Raw genomic sequence first — 21519 nt, 5'->3', positions numbered from 1 at the left:
GCTTGGAGTGAGGAGCTCAGAGGCCGTATCATTAGTTCAACCCCAAACCGCGGTGCCCCCCCCGCCCCCGGTGTTCCTTAACAGCACAAAGGCATTCCATTGCCCAGAACATGTTACCCGGGTTGTGTAACACTGGTAGCCAGCTGCCCAAGAAGCTGATGCCCTCTCTGCTCTTCAGAGCCCTTGCCCTTGAGAGCAAACAACACTTTCCCATACAAGAGGAATCGTGTAAGATTTAGTCATGTGAAATTTAAGGGCCTGAATCCTAGGAAAACACCCACCTGTTGCAAGCCCTGTTGTCCTTCTAGAAAAGACGTAAACTGTAACAAAACTGTATAGAAGTCAATTTTGATGTGGCAGCTGAGATCTAATCCAGTCTGAGGGTCACTCCAGCAGTTGGCCAGGCTTCCTTCCCAGTGTATATTGTCCACAGTGCTTGAGTTGGTGCTGTGGCAGCCTTGTGCCTGGCACAAGTGACAGAAAGTGATTGCCCCTGCCACGACCTTCTCTTCCTCCTCCTTCCCTTCCCCCTCCACCACTCCCAACCCCCACCCCCGCCTCTGCTGCTGTCAGTTTCCACGAGGCTACTACTCGGGAAAGCACTTCCCCTCACACGGGCACATAACATCTTCCCATCCTGGGCGGGAAAAATGGCAGATACGATGTTCTTGGCTCACTAGTCAAAGGAAATAGTTGCCGACTTGAAGTAAAAACTCTCATTTATAGTTTCTAGGGCTCTTCGCATATATAGTCTCTTTAATCGGATTTAATTCTCACAGTAGCCTTGGGAGGTGTGTCTTTATTCCCATTCACAGCCAAATGACCTGAGGCTCAGAGAGTCCAGTGGCTTGGTCCTGACCATACGGTCAGTCTGGGGTATAATGGGGCCCAGCCCAAGGTTTCTAAGCCCAGGAACTACACAAGACCCTGTGTGGAGTTGTTTCTAACCTCCCAAGCCTCCTTGGGGAGGCTGGAGCAGTCAGATATTCCCCCTTACTCCTGAGCCCCAGCTGGGAAGCCAGGAGCGAGGGAAGCAGGAAGCAAAGTGGAGAATGGGCCAGGAGCTGACGGTTTGCTGTCATCCTCTGCGCAGACCAGGGATTGCTCTGGCCTGCAGGCTGAGAGGTTACCGAGAGGCTGGGAGCCACTTCCCAGACCTTCTCTGGCTCCCACTCAATGGCAGCTCTGCCTCAATGCATTAAATATGAGAGTTGGCTTTTGGTTTCCCGAAACTTGACTGTGGTAAAATTCCAACAGACTGGGGGCGATTTTCAGTTGAATTTGGGAAACCTATTAAATTCAGACCCAGCGTATGACAACCTCTCAGCTGTGTTCTTTTGTACTTCCTGAAATATTGTTTCCATAAAGCAGCTGCTTTTGCCCAAGACCTTGTAACATAATTCTATATTTATGGAAAACTCTCAATTTCATCTTTATTGTTTCTTGTAATTTTAAGTCTTGCAGAGATCTAAATTCTTATTGTGGCATCTCCCTGATGTCTGTTCCGTGGCTGTGCTCCACCAGAGAGCCTGGTGTGTCCCCTGAGCCAAGTTAGATGCCTCTTCTCATGAGCTGTTACAGGCGCGGACACCTGGGAGGCCCTTTCTGAGAGCTGAGTCACGTCTGCAGCATCTTGCACTGGGGGAACGGTTCAGTCAGAGACCACCTTGGCACTGCCTCCCTCTCTGGCTTTCAGAGAGGGCTGTGAGTCAGCGTCACCTTGCCCAGTGCACCAGAACCTCCCGGGTGGGGCCTGCTCTGAGATTTCTGTATAAGTGCTCCAGGTGATTTGTATAGACATCCCCAGTTAAAGCCACTGGTCTTGTCCAGCTTTCTCTCTTTTTGCAAATGAAGAAAGAAGCCTAGAGCAATTCAGTGACCTGCACAGAGTTACATGCAGCTAGTTCCTAGCAAACCAGACTTCAGGGATGCTGGACGGGTGGGTTAGATTCCTAAGAGGCAGAGGCAGATAGGAACAGGCAGGACAGGTGCTATGTCTGCCTAGTAGTGGCTTTTAGTTCTTCATTGTTGAACCTGACTTTGGGCTGGAGTGTGTCCGACATGAGGAGATCCAGCGGGGAAAAAAGTCCTTGCTCACACAGAACTTTCTAGGGAGGCTAGCTACCTCAATGAATTTTACTTCCGACTCATAGACCCAGATCTAGCAGGGATAGTCATATTGAAGAATGAATATGGTCAGCATGTTGAAGATTAAAACAACCAGTGTTCCCCTGGTTGTCACCAAGAACCATCTTCTTCCATCTGTGTTCCTATTCTAGGAAGTATTTTAAAATGTGAATAATTTCCAAGTATTATTTTTGTTACCCAGTGACATGATTTAAACGTAATGTGGTGTTTCTAAGTTTTCTGAGCTATGTGCATTTTGAAATGCATACATTTTATGAGCGGGAACCTGAATATCACTTCTGTTATCATCTCAGCTGACTCCGTTCCTTTTCAAAAGTCAGAAATTGCATGGGCCCAGCATGCTCAGAGGCAGGCTCCCATGCACTCTAAATTAGATTCAAAAAAGGAAGTCCTTCCTTTGTGTGTATAGCTATAGTGTGGGAGCCTTCATGGTGTCTTCTGCACAAGGGAACTCCTGCGTACAGAGGGCCAAATCATGAGGACAAAGCCATCCTGAGAACCACTGAGTGGCCAGTACAATAAATGGTTGCCCTCAGATTTGGCTCCCACAAAGCCCTGGAGGTGGCTGGTGTCCTGGAAGCCAGAAGCTTGCTGTAGGTAAGTGACCCAAGCTGCAGGTGTCCCTCTGAAGGCCATTAGAATGAGGACAGTCTCATTTAAGGCTTTCAACTCATAATAGCACTTGTTCTATAACCCTGCTGGGGCACATCAAAGTCTCAGCCTTAAAGGAAAAACAGATTGGACATGAAATGCATCAGCGGCATCAGTAACAGAAGGCAGGGTCAGACTGTGTGAGCATTCTGCTTTGGGGAGAACATCAGATGTGTCTCCCATAAACACTGACTGGATGCTATGTACGTGAGATAGGAAGAAGTATTAGCTTGGCTTCTGCACTTGACTCTGGAACTGTCAGGAAAAAGCCTTTGCCTGCCAAAGAATTAAGTTAGATAAATTTATAGGCCAGGAGTTTTCATTTGCAAAGCTGGGGATTTCACATCTGGGAGGGGGCCAGGTTAGGTTCATTCATTTCACTGTTTCTGCCTGCCCTGCAAATCTGTTTCCTGCTGAGACCCATCACCTGAGCTCTTGCCGGGGCATCTTGGAGTGTCCTGGAAAGGTCGCTACCAACACAGAATCTGAAGAGAATGCTTACTCTGCCTTGGCTGATTGTACTTTTGTCCTGCCATTTATTTAGCTGTGTTGTTAGCATTCTTTATATCCACCTGAGGCAGAATGCCCTGCCAGGACTCCTTGGCAGGGTGGAATTGTCTTTTATGTGTCCTTAAAATTTCTCTGATTTCAGGTTTAAGGTTAGCTGAGCAACTGGGCCGAAGAGAAGATGAAGCCAAAATTCGCCACGGTCTTGGTCTGTCCCTTTGGGCTAGTGGGAATCTGGAGGAAGCCCAACACCAGGTGAGCGGAGGAACACCTGTCCCAGGTGGATTTTGTTTCCAGAAGCACGGAAGACCTTGGGATTACTGTCCTGGTAGTGATGACATTTGCTGGAAGGTGCTATAACCTCTACCCTTGGGTCAGTGTACAGGATCTCCGGCCCAGAAGTGTTGAACCATAGTGAAGATTCTTACTCACTTGTATGATAGATTTCTCAATGATTTCTTTGGAATTCCTATATTATGTGCTACTGTTCCTCATTAAACCGTAATATGAAATTACATGCATTTTATGACAGAAGTAATTCAGGAATTCGTGCCTTGGCATCCTAGAATGTTACGGTATTTTACTTTACTTTTTAAACTATTTTTTTAATTTTTTTATGTTTATTTATTTATGACAGAGAGAGACAGAGCATGAGAGGGGGAGGGGCAGAGAGAGAGGGAGACACAGAATCCGAAGCAGGCTCCAGGCTCTGAGCTATCAGCACAGAGCCCGATGTGGGGCTTGAACTCACAGACCGTGAGATCACGACCTGAGCTGAAGTCGGACGCTCAACCGACTGAGCCACCCAGGCGCCCCTTTACTTTTTAAACTATTAAAGGCAGTTTAAAGAATTAACTATTTCCTTGTTTTAAAAATTAAAACTTATATTGCTATAGCAATTTTCAATTTTTCAAGTACAGTCACTCACTGAATTTATTCTTCACATAACCCTGTGAGGTAAAATGACGACCATCCCGTTTATAGAAAAGAATCTGAGGCTCCAGATCTTGCCCAAAGTCACATAATTAATTAGTGGTAGAGTTGGGGATACTAAGTCTAGGTCTCTTAGTCTTGGAATTCTTTCCATTAAAAAAAATTGTTTTAATGTTTATTTTTTAGAAGAGGGGGAACCACGAGTGGGGGAGGGGCAAAGAGAGTGGGGGAGACACAGAATCCAAAGCAGGCTCGAGGCTCTGAGCTCCCAGCACAGAGCCTGACGTAGGGCTCGAACTCTAGCCGCGAGATCATGACCTGAGCCAAATTCTTTCCATTTTTTAAATTTGCATGAACTTAAAATTCTATGCTGTTTCCAGCATATAAATATTAGAGAAAAGTCTTGAGGCACCTGGGTGGCTCAGTCACTTGAGTGTCTGACTTTGGCTCAGGTCATGATCTCACAGTTAATGAGTTCCAGTCCTGCATCAGGCTCTGTGCTGACAGCTCAAAGCCTGGAGCCTGCTTCGGATTCTGTGTCTTCCTCTCTCTCTGCTCCTCCCCCACTTGCACTCTCTCTCTCTCTCTCTCTCTCTCTCAAAGAAATAAACATTAAAAAGAGAGAAAAGTCTTGTAGTCTCATTGGTGGAGAAACCACTTAAAGCAGCAGGACGGTGTCTTTTTTTTTTTTTTTTTAAGTTTTTTATTTATTGAGAGAGAGAGAGTGAGCGAGCACGTGCATGCAGAGGGGTAGAGAGAAAGAGGGAGACGCAGAATCCCAGGCAGGCTCCATGCCGACAGCACAGAGCCTGATGTGGGGCTTGATTTCATGAACCATGAGATTGTGACCTGAGCGGAAATCAAGAGCCAGCTGCTTAACCGACTGAACCACCCAGGCACCCCAGCAGGATGGTGTCTTTTTAGGAGTGTCAAGCATCTGGTCCTGCGGGTGTCCCTGTGATCGGGTGTGGCTCCGGAGGTGTTTGTCCAGGGAGGACCTGACCCTGGTCACTGTTGTGGAGGGTGGTGTTTGATTCGGCTGAACTGCCAGCAAAAAGCTGCCCTCCTCCTGAAAGTGTGGCTGCCTAAGCTCATTTCCCCCAGCCTCGGCCATTTCCAGCCTGCCTGCTCCCCACTTGTTCTCATTCCAGTCCTTGGGCTCCCTGAGGCCTTGGTGGTAAATTACGGCCACTTGATGACAAGGGGAGAGGCCTTTTGTTTGTTTTAATCCAAATCAGCACTTGACTAGATTCATAGCTGGGTTTTTTCCTCCCCCCCAACTTTCACACTGTAAGTCCATAACCTTTGTGTTTTAGATCCCCTATTCTAATTGAGCACATAAACTATAATTTATGTGGTGTGATCTGATTGATGCCTTTTCAGGCTCACGAGGACCTAACTGGAAATAAAGATTCATCCTTTGAAACCTTCTAAAAAATCGTTTTTACGTTGTGCACCAAGTCGTGTGCAGAAGTTGTCTCTGGTCAGTGGACAGCTGGACGGTGGTTTCCAGGGAGTGAATAACGTTCTCTGTGTCCTCCTTGCAGCTCTACAGGGCATCGGCCTTGTTTGAAACAATCCGACATGAGGCGCAGCTGAGCACGGACTACAAACTGTCCCTCTTTGACCTGCAGACTTCCTCCTACCAGGCCTTGCAGCGGGTGCTCGTCAGCCTCGGTGAGAGCGGCTGGGGTTCCCGCTTCGTGCATGTGCACCTGTGTGTCTGAGTCGTTCGGCGATGGCTGTGACCAAATACGATCTGTTGTTACGACAGACAGTGAAGCCACGACTGCAACCCAGTCATTGAACCTTTGTTCGTTTCATTCAACAAATATCTGTGGGGTGCCTACTATGTGTGGGCTGTGTGCCAGCCCTGGGGGCCTGGTTCCTGACCTGAAGAAGCAGTTAGCCCGTTGAAAGGCAGAAGTCAGTGAGTCTGTATGGTGTGACTAGAGCGAGGGTAAAAGAAACTCGGGTGCTGTGAGAACAAAGTGTTTTGGCGGACAGACCCAGGAGCTAGAGAAAGTGTCCTGGGGATAGAGATGCTTGAGCCAGGCGTTACCCCCTCAGGTTCCCTCTCACCGTTAATACCTGGGGGGGAGTACCTGAGGAGATGCCTGGCCTCTTCCCTGTCTCCTCTGCCACACAGCTTTTACTTTGCTGTCAAGTGAATGTCTTTACCGTCTGGGTCTGCCCTCCGGGCTGGGGCATGGTCAGGGGTAATTCTCCCGGGCCTGGGCGCTGCATCGCACTGGGGCAGCATGTATCTCCCTCACCGGTGCCTAAACAGTCGCCTCTTCCCGCTCCTCTGCCCTCTGCCTCTTCTCAGGCCTGTCCAGCTCTGCAGACCGTTTCCCCAAACCCAGAACTCGGGTGGAGGAGGTATTCGGCAGAACTGACAAGGTCTTGGAAGTTGGATGTCGAGGCCTCGTCAGTAACCTGGCCTCTGCTGCGTGTCTGTGAATGCTCAGAACTTCCCCTTGAAAAATGTATCTATTAAATGTGCTCGTTGCCTGGGATTACAATTTATTATCTATTATAATCACAGTGTTAAGTCTGCCTAACACTTTGGGGCTGATTTTCCAATGTGCACAGAAATCATCCCTGCTGTTCCAGTTAATAACTTAATAGGGTAAAAGAACACATTTGCATACACACATATAAATCCCCCCTTTCTACTGATGCTGGAACTGCAGGAAGCTAGGCATCCTTGACGTGTCTGGGAGTGGCAGCATCTGGTCTCCTGCCTCTGCCTGCTCTCGCTCTGGACCCTCATTCCGGCAAATCTTCTATATCTCTGTTTATGATGCAAGCAAAGCTTCTGCATTATTTTCCTTCTAAACACTCTAAACAGCCCTTGCTTGAAAGCATGTTGCTTTCTATTTTTTTGTGCCCTCATGTTTGTGCATTAACTTCTAAAGTAGATAACAGACTAGTGTCTTAGGGAAAGCGAGCTCAGAAATTGGATTGAAAGACTAAGAAGAAGCTCTGAAAGAGAGAAGCAGTTTCAAAGAACTAAAGGCTTCAGAGGTTTAAACCCTTTCCCCCTGGGGACAACAAAAGCAGAGAAGAAGAAGTGAGTGTGTGGGAGCCTGGAATGGAATGAAGGATCAGCTCTCACCATAATAATATCACCTTTCTCTATGTGGTACTTTGAATAAGCTATCCAGGCATCCTCACACACAGCACCGCAGTTAATCTTTACAGTAGCCCTTCGAAATAGGCAGGGTGACTGTTAGGACCCTCCTTTTGAGACCAGGTCAATGAACGGGGAAAGGACACACTGAGCAGAGGGCCTGGCTTGTGTAAAGGCAGAGAGGTATAACTTGGGAGTGGGGGGCCGGTGTGCAAGTGGGGCTGGACAATGCGATGCATAGAGGGGCCACAGCTAAGGGAGATAGAAAGATGGTCAGGACTTTGCACATCCTGGAGGGTTTGTCTGCCAAGGCCAAATCAGAATCGAAGTTGAGCAGCAAAGCGAGAGGGGTAACCGAGTGCAAAGCATTAGGTCCAAATAGCTAAAGTGAAGGGGGTCAGATGCCAGGAGGCCAGGGAGCAGCTCAGGCTGTGGGTTGGAGAACGAGCGGGGCTGAGGACCATCCTCTGAACAAAGTTGACTCTCTTGGGGTGTGGCTGCGGATGGGGGGAAAGTGGCTTAGGGTGGTGTGGAATCTGAAACTGTGGGGTTTTATTTTTTTCTTCTTAATGTTTATTTATTTTTGAGAGAGAGAGAGAGCATGCATAAGCAGGGGAGAGGCAGAGAAAGAGGGGGACAGGGGATATGAAATGGGCTTGGGGTGTCAGTAGAGAGCCCGATACAGGGCTTGAACTCATGAACCAGAAGATCATGACCTGAGCCGAAGTCAGACGCTCAACAGACTGAGCCACCCAGGTGCCCCTGAAACTGGGGTTTTAGAAGAGTAGGCACTGTCCTTAGCATCTGAGGCAGGGGGTTGGGTTTGAAACTGAGACTGGGCCCCACATAGGGATGCAGAGACCGTGAGGTTTCTGCCCAGGGCCTCTGTGGCCGATGGCCCTCGGTGGACAAACACACTCCCCAGGGATTCCTCACCTTATGACTTTTGTGTCCTAGGCCATCATGATGAAGCCCTGGCTGTGGCAGAAAGAGGACGGACGAGGGCATTTGCCGATCTTCTGGTAGAACGACAGACAGGACAGCAGGACTCCGACCCGTACTCCCCAGTCACCATTGATCAGATCTTAGAGATGGTTAATGGCCAGAGGGCACTAGTGCTTTACTATTCCCTGGCCGCTGGCTACCTGTATAGCTGGCTGCTTGCTCCTGGGGCAGGTAAGACCTCTTTCTGTGGGAACCGGCAATTAAGACGCTAGACTTCGAAAGTCTGAGGAATAGAGGTGGAAGAGGTGCATTACCATAGATCAGACTAAGGAGCTGACGTCGGCTTTCAGCAAAACCTCAGCCACGGCGGATATTCCATGGCGGGGTGGTCAATTAATAAGACAGCCAGCTTTCCCATTCGCCCAAGAAATCGCTGCTCCTCGCTGGTGAATGTGGAAGCATTTATCAAGGAACACGAAGAGCAGGAGGAGTAATTTCACCAGCAGCCCTATTTTTAGGCAGCTGTTGTTCATTAGCTAATAAAGCGCTGACTGTAAGTCCTAACGAGTTCTTTCTAGATATGATTTAATAATTGTGACCCTTTGTCATGGTAAACAGACTAAAATGAGAATGGCAACTCTTGTCACAGTATATAAATGAAGTCTTATGCTTGTAATTTCTGAGTTTAGCAGAACCCATTTTAACCAGTTCTGTTGTAAATCTATTTTAGAAGTAAAAACCCCCTTTGATTAAATCGGCATTAAATGTTCAGGCTGAAACAGTTTCACTAAATACAGAACCACTAATTAGCTGTTAGGGCCATATTTTTTGCATAATAAAATGCTGATGGCTTTACCACGTTGGAGACACCAGATCCAATTAGAGTTTATTGACTGGGGAAGTGGATCTTATAATTGGGAACCTTGAAGAATGGGCTTCTTGACTATCTGTAAGCCAGTTTCAAAAAGTTCAACTGCCAGAGAGAATTGACAAGATTTTCTTGATTGTGTTTCTATCCCTTTGATTAAAAAAAAAAAAAAAAAAGATACGATGGCTAAATGACAACTCTCAGATGCCTCTTGGCTTCTGAGCACTCCTGCCCATACATTCTGTGCCTCAGCCTTATTTTTTATAATCTTTTCCCCTTAATCCCATGTTTTTTTATGGGCTTTCCATAAAGAACATTCTGACCTTTCTATGCTGAAGGTTTTAGTTGTGATGTTCATGGTGACTTGGTGAGTGTCAGCTACAATGGAATGGATCCCTGTGTATCCCAGCCCCCCAAGAAGGACACCGATACCTCGGAAGACACGGCTGGTGATGGAGGCATCAAGCTCTTTCTCTCTGTCATTGTTATGTTTTGGGGACATGATTTGACAGGTGGTATATCCAAATCTCTGTAATAATGAGCCATGTATAATGAGGCTCCTATTGTTTCTCTTTCCCTTCCTCTTTGCTCTTAATGAGACTCTGAAGCTTTCACTGGGGCTCTAATCCAATCAGAGAGGACCAGCATTTTCCGGGGCTGACACACCTCATTACCATTTGAGAATATGTCCTGTGTTTATTGCCAGAAAACCACTATGGATTGCTTCAGTTTCATGCAGCCATAATTTTTTGCTCCTTTAATCCATTAATGATGGTTGACCAGTTAGTCTTATTTAAAAATGGCTGAAAACATTTTTTATCTGGCCTTTGTACTACACATTTATTTTGCCTTGCTTTTGTGAAATGAAAGGTCTTTGAGTAACACAGTTTCCACTTGGCTAGTTGTATTTGTGTTCAGGATTTCAGCTTCTGGGGAGAATATACCTTGGCATGTTCATGCACTATTCGAGAAAGAAAACCTTCCCTATTTGGTGCTTCTGAGAAGCCGCTATTTCAAAATACATATGAAGTCACCATTCCATGAACTTCTGAGTATATCTACAAAAGCAGAAGCCTTATGTTGAATTCCCTGGTTTCAAGCACCAAATTTGATGGTGGAAGCTGTAGAAAGGGGTACTGACCAAATTTGGGAAAGCCCTCTCGTGACCTTGGATTTCAGGATTTCTTCACATTTCTTTGTGAAGGATTTCTTTCTTGATTGCTTTGGATGGCACGCTTGCCAGAGAAGGCTGTGCCCCACCCTCCACCTCTCCCTCCTGAGACCCCAATCTTGCATAATGTTGGCTGTGCCTGTCTTGTTTCAGGAATTCTGAAGTTTCACGAACACTACCTGGGTGATAACACAGCGGAAAACTCCGGCGACTTCCAGACTGCCAGTAGTGCGGCCCTTCCAACAGCCACGAGCTCGGCCCTGGAGCAGCACATCGCCAGTGTGCGGGAGGCCCTGGGGGTGGAGTCTTACTACTCAAGGCAAGTGGTACAGCGTCCCTAGCCCCTTCTTCAGATACAATCCTAGCGTCGTTGGTTTTTTTCTTTCTTTCTTTTGTAAACAGCCTGTTCCAGCTAAATGGAAGAAATCTTTGGGAATTTGCACTTTTGTGCTTAGTCTATTCACAGTTGCTGCAGGAGAAACAAATATGTGTCTCTGGAGTGCAAACCCCTTTGTGGGCTGTCTTTATTCTTTCTGGTAATTTCCTTTCAGACAGGGAAAGGCCTCATCGGAGATGCCCATTTTCTAAGGAGGGTTTGTAGAATGTTTAAACATAACACAGGACTTCAAATTTAACATCCCAGCTAATTAAAACTGAGATGATTTGGGGGTTATAAACCGATTAATAATGAGTTTGTTTGTTGTAGCTGAACGCCTGTCTGGGAAAGTAATTTGACACTAGTGACAGGATCTGTGCACAAATCTGTGTGCTGTGGGGATGAGGTGAAGGAAGTTGAACTCCTAGTATGGAGAACAGAGAAGGCAAGTGCTTTTTTGCAGAGATTATAAAAGCTGTATGCTTATGGAAACATTTTATCATGATTGACTATTTTACATATGGAAAATCACTTCTACAAGCACCCTGCTTCTGGGGAAAATCAAAAGAAGGGGGTACCATAGAGCTGGGTGGTAGCAGAATTTCCTGGCGTCCCAGTCTATCCTGTGCTTAACAAGTGTCGAGAAGGTCCATATGTCAGAGAATCTGCTGTGTTAGCTGGTGTCAGGTCCCCAGGACATCTGCTTGTCTCTTGAGTGATTTCAGTTGCAAAATCATGGGAATCCTAAGATATCCCCATAATTCTTTAGAGACGCTTATCCCAGACTCCCGAGTGTGTATTGGTCAATGCCAGCAGCTGGATTGATCTTTGAGATATTTATGAAGTTGGAGACGAGTTCTTAGATGCACTTGGATAATGTCATGTCAAGTGTGGAAGGTGCTGGAGGGTCTTCTAGCTGAACTCCTTTATTTAACAGAAGCCAGCATGGAATAAGACTGCTGACAGCCAAGTTAGTGTCAAAGCCAGGATCGCAACAACAGAGATCTCACCCAGACTCCCAGGCCACTGCTTGTTCTGTTTTTAATTATCAAAATTAATATCATATTTTGAGAAAATAGCCGAAGCATGTAAGAATGTCATCTCCAGCTTCTGTGTGCATAAAGTATGAACAGGCTTCAGCCACATGCACACAGTGTTGTCTTATTTCTTCTAAGGCTGTGGTGCATCCTGGGGCATCCCCTTCCTTAACCCTGGGTAGTAGTGTGGTGATTACAGGGGCTTGACAGTGTGGTAATCCCAAGAACTTGGAAGTAAGGCTGTTCTCTGAAATTTAATGATACATGACCATAAAATAGGTTAATCTAGGGCTGTGCAAAGCTGCTTCAGCAGACAGAAAGGCACATCAGCCAGTCTGATTCCACTGTAACCTGACCTAAGGTATTGCATATCCCAAGCGAGTGTTAAAGAGGATGGTTGGCCAGTGGTGGAAACACAAAATGAGGGAGAGAAAGGAGAGCAGATTTCGGCAGTGCCCATTTCTTTCACTGTCAAAAAGAGAATCGTGGCTAAGGGACTTGAAGTTCCATTGGAAGTCTGTTCCCATAGTAGACCTGCAGTCTTTATGCTCTCTTATCCTCCTGCCACCTCCCACCCCCTTCCACAACTATTGGAATACCTGCTTTGCACCATGTGGCACCATCGTGGCCACACCTGGGTCAGCTCAGTCCAAACCAACCCTGATGGGGCTGAGCCTGTGTGAAAATATAGATTTTACTTGATCCCAGTCTAGATTAATATTCATCATAAGGAGGAAGGGGACTACCCTTGGACTCTTCCCAATGCCTACTCCCACCTCCCATTGGGTACCATGTTTAACTCCAAACACTTGTGTCCAAGCTGTTCTTTTATATGATACTAGAGGTTGAGTAATTTTGCTTCCAGGTGACTTTTGAATTGAAAAAAATGGCTTTTGGGTTATAGTTCAATTCTTCATCAATGGGAGAGTGGAGGGACCGTAACTGGCTTATATTCCCCATGTTAATCTTTTCCTCTGCTCTATACAGACAAGTTAGGATGAGTCTTTGGGGATCTCTAGGTCAGGTGGCTTGATGCTTAGCATGACTTTGTTGGGCTGTCCTTGGTAGCTTCGATACCCAGTTTAGACTGCCAGAAGTAAGGTCTTTTCTGCTGCTTTGGACTAGTCTTACTAGAAATGTGTTCATATTTTGTGAGCTCAAACTCAAAATTGAACAGTTCAGTAGCATGATTTGAGTTTACTAGAATGGAGTTTTGTGAGACTCAGGTTTCTGCCTCACAGTTTCATGAAAACAGTATGAAAATTTCAATGACAGATAGATTATTTTTCATCTATTGAATTGTTAAATATTTTTAAAGTAGTAATGCTTAATAGTAACAAAGATGCAGTGAATGAGCAGTCTATACAGTAGGGATATAAAGTGTTCTAGCCTTTCTAAAAATAATTTGCCAGTAGTATCAAAAATCTTTAAAATGTTAATGCTGTGACCCCATAATTCTCATTTTGGAAATGGAGTAAAGAAGTGTACATAGGAATATTTGTAATAGGTCTATATATTATAGAAAAATTTAAAAACCTGAATGTCCACAATAATTGAAGGTCAAATTATTTTACATACATTAATATAATATTACACTGTAATTAAATTATGTTCACGGCGAACTTTTAATGACATAGCCAAATGTTTGTGACAAAATATTGTATGAAAAAATAGGATATAGATTTATTATATATAATATAACTTAAATTTTGTAATATATGTAAAATATGGGTATGAAAAGTAAGAAAAAAATCCTTGGAGGGAAACAGACTATAGTGTTAGTGGTAATTATAGGTGGATGGTAGAATTACAGATGCTTAGTATTTTATTCTTTATACTTTTCCTTATTTTCAGTTTTTTCACAATGGGCATATATTACTTTTTATATTAGGAATAAATAGCCACGAATAAGCAATTCTATCACTCAAAGAGGGGGAAAAAGGAAACCTTTCTGTAATAGGTTTACAGAGAATAAAATCCAAGTTTTGAAGCCTGGCACCATGATCTAGCTCTAGGAAGGCATTCTGGGTTTATTTTCCATCTTGTCTCTTGGTGAACACCATGTTCCAGCCACGATACCTTTTTCTCTGTCCTCTGAATGTACCCTGTGCCTTCTCCCCCTTCACTCTAACTCAGGCATCTTTAACCACTGAATCTGTAAGTGCAGCTGCTCACTAAACATCCCTGCATGGGTATCTTCTGGGTATCTCTCATCTAAAATATCCAAATCCCAACTCTTGAGTTTCTCCATTTCTCTCCTAACTCAGTCATTGTAATACATACCACATCGACAGAATTAAGAACAAAAACCACATGACCATCTCAATAGTTGCAGAAAAGACATTTGACACAATTTAACGTCTTTCCATAATGGGGGGGGGGGGGGAGGGAACACTCAACAAACTAGAAAAAGAAGGAAATTACCTCAACATAATAGAGTCCACGTATGAAAAGCTTGCAGCTAGTATCATACTCAGTGGTAAAAACTAAAAGCTTTCCCTGTAAGATCAGGAACAAGGCGAGAGTGCCCTCTCTTGCCAGTTCTATTCAACATAGTACTGGAAGTCCAAACCACAGTAATTAGGCAAGAAAAAGAAATAAAGTCCTCCAGATTGCAAAGGAAGAAGTAAAATGATGTGTGGTCAAAGATGACATGATATTATATGTAGAAAACCCTAAAGATTATACCAAAAAAACCCCATTAGAACAAATAAACAGGGGTGCCTGGGTGGGTCACTCAGTTGAGCATCCAGATTTTGATTTCAGCTCAGGTCATGATCTCACTGTTCATGGGATCGAGCTCCACATCGGGCTCTGCACTGACAGCATGGAGCCTGCTTCTCTCTGCTCCTCCCCTGCTTGCAAATGTGCGCACTCTCGCTCTCTCTCTCAAAAATAAATAAATAGACTTATAAGAAAAAGAACTAATAAACATATTCAGCAGAGTTGTAAGATACAAAATCAACACTCAAAAATCAGTTGCATTCTATATACTAACAATGAATAATTTTAGAAGGAAATTAAGAAAACAATCCCATGTATGATAGCATCAAAAGGAATGAAATACTTAGGAATAAATTTAACTCAAGAGGTGAAAGACTTATATACTGAAAACTGCAAAATATTGCTGAAAGAAATTAAAGAAGACACAAGTGAATGGAAAGACATGCCATATTCATGGGTTGGAAGAACTGATGTTATTAAAATGTCCATACTACCCAAAGCAATCTACAGATTCATTGTAATCCCTATCAAAATTCTGATGGCATTTTTTTGCAAAAATAGAAAAAAAGAAAAACCCTAAATTCATTTGGAATCTCAAAGGACCAAAAAAAGCCGAAGCAATGTTGAAGAAGCAAAACAAAGCCAAAGGCCACAAACTTCCTGATTTCAGAACATCACAAAGTTGCAGTAATCAAAACGGTGAGGTACTGGCATAAAGACAAAGACACACGGGCTAATGGAATAACATAGCCCAGAATGAAACCCCGACATACAGATCAAGTGATCTTTGACAAGAGTGCCAACGCTACACATTAGGGAGAAGGATAGTCTCTTTGACAAATGGTGCTGGGAAGACTAGATAGCCACATGCCAAAGAATGAAGTCGGACCCTTGTCGTACACCATATATGAAAGTTAACTCAAAATGAGTTAAAAACCTAAAACATAAGACATGACAGCGTAAAACTCCTAGGAAAAGCTTCGTGGCATTGGACTGGGCAACAGTTGCCTGGCTATGACACCCGAAGTACAGGTAACAAAAGCAAAATTACACAAGTGGAGCGACATGAAATTTAGACTTCTGCACAACAAAGGAAGCAATCGACAGAGTGCAAAGGCAACCTGTGGAATGGGAGAAAATATTTTCAAACCATGTCTGATAAGAGGTTAATATTTAGAGTATATAAAGAACTCTTACAACCTAACAACAAAAACAAGCAATCTGACTCAAAAATGGGCAAAGGACTTGCATAGACATTCTCCAGAGAAGATTAACAGATGGCCAACAAGCACAGGAGAAGATGCTCAACATCACTAATCATCAGGAAAATGCAAATCAAAACCACAATGAGAGGGGCGCCTGGGTGGCTTAGTGGGTTGAGCATCCAACTCTTGATTTCAGCTCAGGTCATGATCCCAAGGTTGTGAGATTCAGCCCTGCAATTGGGCTCTGTGCTGAGCGTGGAGCCTACATAAGAAGATTCTCTCTTTTTCAAAATTAAAAAAAAAAAAAAATCACGATGAGATGTCCCCTCACACTCGTTAAGATGGCCACTATCAAAAAATCAGAAAATAACAAGTGTTGGCAAAGATGTGAAGACATCAGAACTCTTGTGTTCTGTTGGTAGGAATGTAAAATGCTGCGGCCACTGTGGAAAAATAGTATGGAAGCAAAGGCGTGAAAGATGCATGTGAATCTGTCTACTCTGTCCCCACCATGATAAGTATAGTGCAGCTCCCCATTGTCTCTATCCTGAACCACCGCTGCTGTCCCCGCTCTCTGCCTCCCAGTCCCCTTCAGCCAGAGTGACCCTTCATAGATGGATTTGGGACTGTGCTTCCTTGTCCTCCCCATCACAAAGTACCCCAAACACAATTATCCCCTTCAAAGGTTCTGAGGGTTTTTAGACTTCACATTCCTTGTTGGCGGCCTGCAAGCCAAGGTGACCTGGCCTCTGCCCTTTGAATGGCATCTCTACTCCTTCAGCTTGACATGTCCCTGTGTGCCCCCCTTTATGCCCCTCCCCTTTCAAGCTCTTCCAAGGGCTTTCCTACCTTAAGGTTATGCTCATGCCCTTCCTTCTCTGTAAATTTCTTCCTACTGCTGTTGGCATGGCTGGTTCCCTCTCAGCCTTCCAACTCCTGCTTCAGTGGTAACTTTAGAAGTTTCCATGTTGATTTCATTCACCTCTGCATACCCAGGGCCTGGGGCAGTCCTGTGACATCGTATATGCTTATTAAGTGAGCAATCAGCTGACTCTGTGAATGAATTGAGTCCTTCTCCCTGCTGCCAGAATTGCCTTACCTTTCCTACAAATAATTCTGATCACCCATTAGAGCCCTGTTCAATCACACCGTTTCCACCAGGACAACCCAGAGCCCCAGATCCAAATCTGGTTTTTGCTCCCCCTCAATGGTGCCTAATAATAGCACTTACTTCGTTCTTCCTTGCTTCCTAATCACCTGACTCATGTGTCTTCCCCGGGAAGACAGTGCTACCATGGAAAGCAGGTGCTGTGTCCTCTCTGAACACGCACTGCTAACACACTGCCTGGCCCATAGTGAGATGTCCATAAATTTGAGTTCCGGTCACCAGAAGATGTGCTGTGAGCAGATTCTCTGTCCCTGCTGGGCTGATTTACTGATTCTCTCTTTCTAGTGGATGTAAAATACACTGTGCCCCTAGAAATTGAGTCTCCTTGCCTTGGGGAACACCTTCATTCAATTACCCACAGCCTGGCTGTGGTGTCCTTGTTATTCTGCAGACCGTTTTTGCTTTCCTTAATGGCATCTTGCTGCTGAAAGGAAGTACAGTGCTACAAAGGAGTTTCTGAAAATGGATTTAAAATAAAAGAACCGCTTTTATTAAGTGTTTAATAAGAATTCCAGTCCCTTCCTTCCTCCCAGATCAAAAGAGGCAGAGATTGAAGCCACTGTACAGAATATGAACCTCCCATAAGGGAGATGTTATGAATTTCAAAACACATCTTCAGTTTTTAATTCTGATATTTAGCCAGAGTCTTGCTGTTTGCCTGGCACCTGGGACAGGGCAGTGGCACTTTGGCGACGCTCAGCTGACTGGCGAGAAGACTAGTAGGTCTGGAAGGAGTGCTCCCAAGGGATTTTAAATAAATTGTGATTATAGACTGCACTCATAATAGGGGAAATATTCCTTCCTGGTAATGAATATTAAACCTTGATAAATTATAGCTGTTATTTTTGTTTCTTTCAGTGCTTTTCTGTATTTCTAAATTTTTTACAGCAAGTTACTTTTATAATCCAGTACATTTTCTGACTTCATGGATTAATTTAGGTTGTGCCAATTTGTAAATGCTGATGCCTTCAGTTAGTTCTAGACTGGTAACAAGTGGCAGCGGTTAGGTCTGACAAGTGTTGATGTGGGTCCACGCGATACCTCATATGCGGCTGGTGGAGAATAAACAGGAACAACTGCATCAGAACACAGCTTGGCATTACCTTTGAGCGCTGAGCATTTACATAGCCTTTGACCCAGGTATACACCGTAGGCATAATATCCAAGAGACACTGTTGTACATGAGTAAGAATTTTTAGAACTGCGCTGTAAACAACAGCAAAATACTGGCAACTCACATGCCAATAGTGAGAGAGTGGATGAATAATAGTCCCAAAATGGAATATTAAGTAGCAAAGAGATGAGCATCGGTCAACCCAAACTTGCAGCTACATCTTAGAATAATAGGTGAAAAAAGGCAGATCCCCAAATATGACCTATGGCTTGCTGTCCTCTTAATAGAGTTAAAACAACTAAAATAAAAACATGCTTTTAGGAATACAGTTAGATGCAATAAAACTTGTATAGAAAGGACAGGCAGGGGACCATGACCATGGGATTTGTGATGGAATTTTCCTCGGGCTGGGCAGGCAGGGGATGGGCTCCATGGGAGGTAACAGATAAGATATGTGTTATTCTCTGGCTTTTGTTTTGCATAGTGGTTTTGTGAGCACTTATTAAGTTATTAAAAATTACTAAGTAAGTCAATGAAAGCAGGCCGTGCATGGATCAATCAAAGATTATGATGAATCCAATCCCAAAGAGATTCTCCCAACCCCCAGAAAAGAAAAAGAAAAAAAAAAAAGGCAGGTTTCTTAAACAAATTGCAAAAGCCAGATTGCAACTAGGACATATTTAATCCATGTAAATGGACAATTGACGGACTGATTTAAATTATTTGTATCTGTTCTTTTAAGAAAGTACCCAAGACTGCCAATGTTATACTGTTGGCTTATTTTAAGTTACGGTTGGTATTTGAAAGTTTAAAATTATTTTTATAATATTTTCTAACTCTGGCTTTTTGCTAATCAAGGCTGACCTTCCAGTTAATCCAACCTAGTAAGTTTTTCTTTTAAAAATCAAATATTGGGGCGCCTGGGTGGCTCAGTCGGTAGAGCATCCGACTTCGGCTCAGGCCATGATCTCACAGTTCGTGAGTTCGAGCCCCGTGTTGGGCTCTGTGCTGACAGCTCAGAGCCTGGAGCCTGCTTCCGATTCTGTGTCTCCCTCTCTCTCTGCCCCTCCCCTGCTCATGCTCTGTCTCAAAAATAAATAAAACATTAAAAAAAAATTTAAAAACTCAAATATTTTTTTTCTTATCCCAAATCGTTTCCAGAATTAAGTGAGGTTAGAGTGGATATAATAATTGGGGGGCATTTATTTTGTTTCTTAAAACAAAGAGTTTCCAATTTCATTCTAAATTAGGGTAGTACCATTTTGAAAATGTTTTATGAGCATGTAGTCAATCTGTGCCAGAGCTGGTTCTGAGCCTGGAGATACATGCATGAATAATAGCTGGAATTCTTGGCCTTGCAGTAGCTCACAGTGTGAAACATGCAACAAATGTGTAAATTATTAATCCACCACGTGCAAAATGTTATGGTAAAGGTCTAAACAAAGAAGGCTGCACCTCACTCTGGCTATTTGGAGGTAAGGCAGTGGTTCAAGAGGCCTCCAGAGAGGTGCCATCTGAGCTGGGCCCTGAGGAGTGAGGGGAGAATAGTCGCTGTGAGCAAGGGAATGCCTCCCCAGGTGAGGGCACAGAGGAAGAAAAGGCCCAAGGCCTCCTGATGATGAATGGCGATTTGCAAGAGGAGGTCCACCTGTCCTGTGCTGCAGAATTGTCTCCCACATCACAGTCACTCAGCTACTGCCTCCTGAGGCTCACCTCTTTGTTGCAGGATCTGAAGTTGGGCTCCTTTTCTGTTGGGTGGGTCTACCTGTCTGGGTCTCTTGTGTCCTGTCTTCTTGGGACATGGCTGGGTTCCAGAAGGCAGGCTTCATCCATCAGGTGACTCACTCGGGCTCACTATATGTGTTTGAGGGGGGGAAAAAAAAAAAGATGATGCCAGGTTAGGGATTACATCACTGAAGAGACACAGCTGCAGAAATGAGTGGAACACACTATAGACTCTGGTCTTGGGCCCCTGATTTCCCGAATTTAGTTTCTTCCCAAAAGGCTGAATACAAAATAAGCTCAGAAACTTCATTTGAGGGGCACCTACGTGCACGTCTGACTTTGGCTCAGGTCATGATCTCACGGTCTGTGGCTTCAAGCCCCGTGTCGGGCTCTTTGCTGACAGCTCAGAGCCTGGAGCCTGCTTCCGATTCTGTGTCTCCCTCTCTCTCTGCCCCTCCCCCGCTCATGTTCTGTTTCTCTTTCAAAAATAAATGAGTATTTTTTTAAAAAATTTTTTAAAAAGAAACTTTCATTCAGTAAAGCTTCTTAGTGTGTCAGCAGCTTACCAAGAAGGGTAAGTGTAGTTGGTCTTCTCGTCTGACCTCTGACATAGCTAAATTGAATCCCCTTTCACATTTTTCATGAACTTTTTTAAAAAGCATAATTCTTGAAATTGCCGAGTTTCCCATTATCCGTGGCGGGGATGATCTGGCAAATGGTAGAATCAGCCTAAAGACAAAAAGCAGACAGCAGTGATGCAGGGGAAAGTGTTACATGCCTGTCATTCAGCCCATGCGGGGCCTGGAATTATGAACAGCCTGGGTTTTCCTGGGCCAGGACCTGACATTTCTGTACCCAGGCCACAGTTGGGGGTGGGGGGGCATTTGGTAGATGCCATGAAGAACTTGCAGGGACACTATTAAACCCCAGACATTTTTTTTTAAGTTTATTTAGTTATTTTGGGGGAGAGAGAGGCAGAGAAGGGGAGAGATAGAGAATCCCAAGCAGGCTGTGTTGTCAGTGCTCAGCCCAATAAGGGGCTCGAACTCATGAACTGGGAGATCATGACCTGAGCCAAAATCAAGAGCTGGATGCCCAACCGACCAAGCCACCCAGGCAACCCCATACATTTCTTCTTTTGTCTCTTGTCTCGGATCCTTTGTTCATGGCCCCAAAGCTTTGTTCATTGGCCCCAAAGGGTGGGGCAAATCTATTGACCAATCAAGACATTCAGTTCTTCCTTCTCAGTTTCACTTCAACTGTTGGCTGGCTGTTGCCATGACCAATTTTGTAAAAATTCTTTGAACTAATCAAATCTCAATATCCCTGACTCTGTGTATCCTGCCCTTTGCCCCAGTGAAATTCCCTGGCCTTTTCTTTCTGATTGATTCTGTGCAGCTTTATCTAACAATCGATATTTAAGACATTTAATATATAACTCTTGACTTATCTTGCTTTGGGAAAATGACCCCAGTATAGCCACCAAGTTTCGTCTTTGAACTGGCTAAAATAGGCATTGTTTTTCATCCTGTTTGTGCTTTTATGATTTGAGCACAGTGGTAAGGAGGCCCTGGAGGGGTGCCATCCTTAAAAGAGCGCATTTTACTGTGTCAGGCCCACAGCTCACATTGTGCGAGTGAGGTTTGCCTCCAGTAGTGTCATGAACACTTGAAGATTTTAGAGACTTCTAACCACAAACATGTATTTCTTGCTCTGGGGCTGCAGATCACCTGGGCTGGTTCTCCTTAGGCTGCCTGTTGGGCTTAGGTCCTTGTGTCTCATCTTTCTGTGACCAGTGGTGACTAGATAAG

At 44.5% G+C, this 21519-nt stretch overlaps 1 protein-coding gene across 1 annotated transcript in view; it reads left to right on the top strand.

The window, feature by feature from the left end:
• Positions 1-21519, top strand: part of TTC28 (tetratricopeptide repeat domain 28) — a 622119-nt gene that overhangs the window by 510652 nt on the left and 89948 nt on the right. Inside the window, exons 9-12 of the mRNA XM_049619809.1 lie at positions 3452-3561; positions 5787-5916; positions 8333-8551; positions 10513-10678. Of these exons, the coding sequence (XP_049475766.1) occupies positions 3452-3561; positions 5787-5916; positions 8333-8551; positions 10513-10678 (625 nt within the window). The remainder of the gene's footprint in view (positions 1-3451; positions 3562-5786; positions 5917-8332; positions 8552-10512; positions 10679-21519) is intronic.

Source organism: Panthera uncia (assembly GCF_023721935.1).
Source record: "Panthera uncia isolate 11264 chromosome D3 unlocalized genomic scaffold, Puncia_PCG_1.0 HiC_scaffold_8, whole genome shotgun sequence".
Lineage (NCBI taxonomy): Eukaryota > Metazoa > Chordata > Mammalia > Carnivora > Felidae > Panthera > Panthera uncia.
Note: the sequence above shows the minus strand (reverse complement) of the source record. Positions and strands in the feature narration are given on the sequence as shown.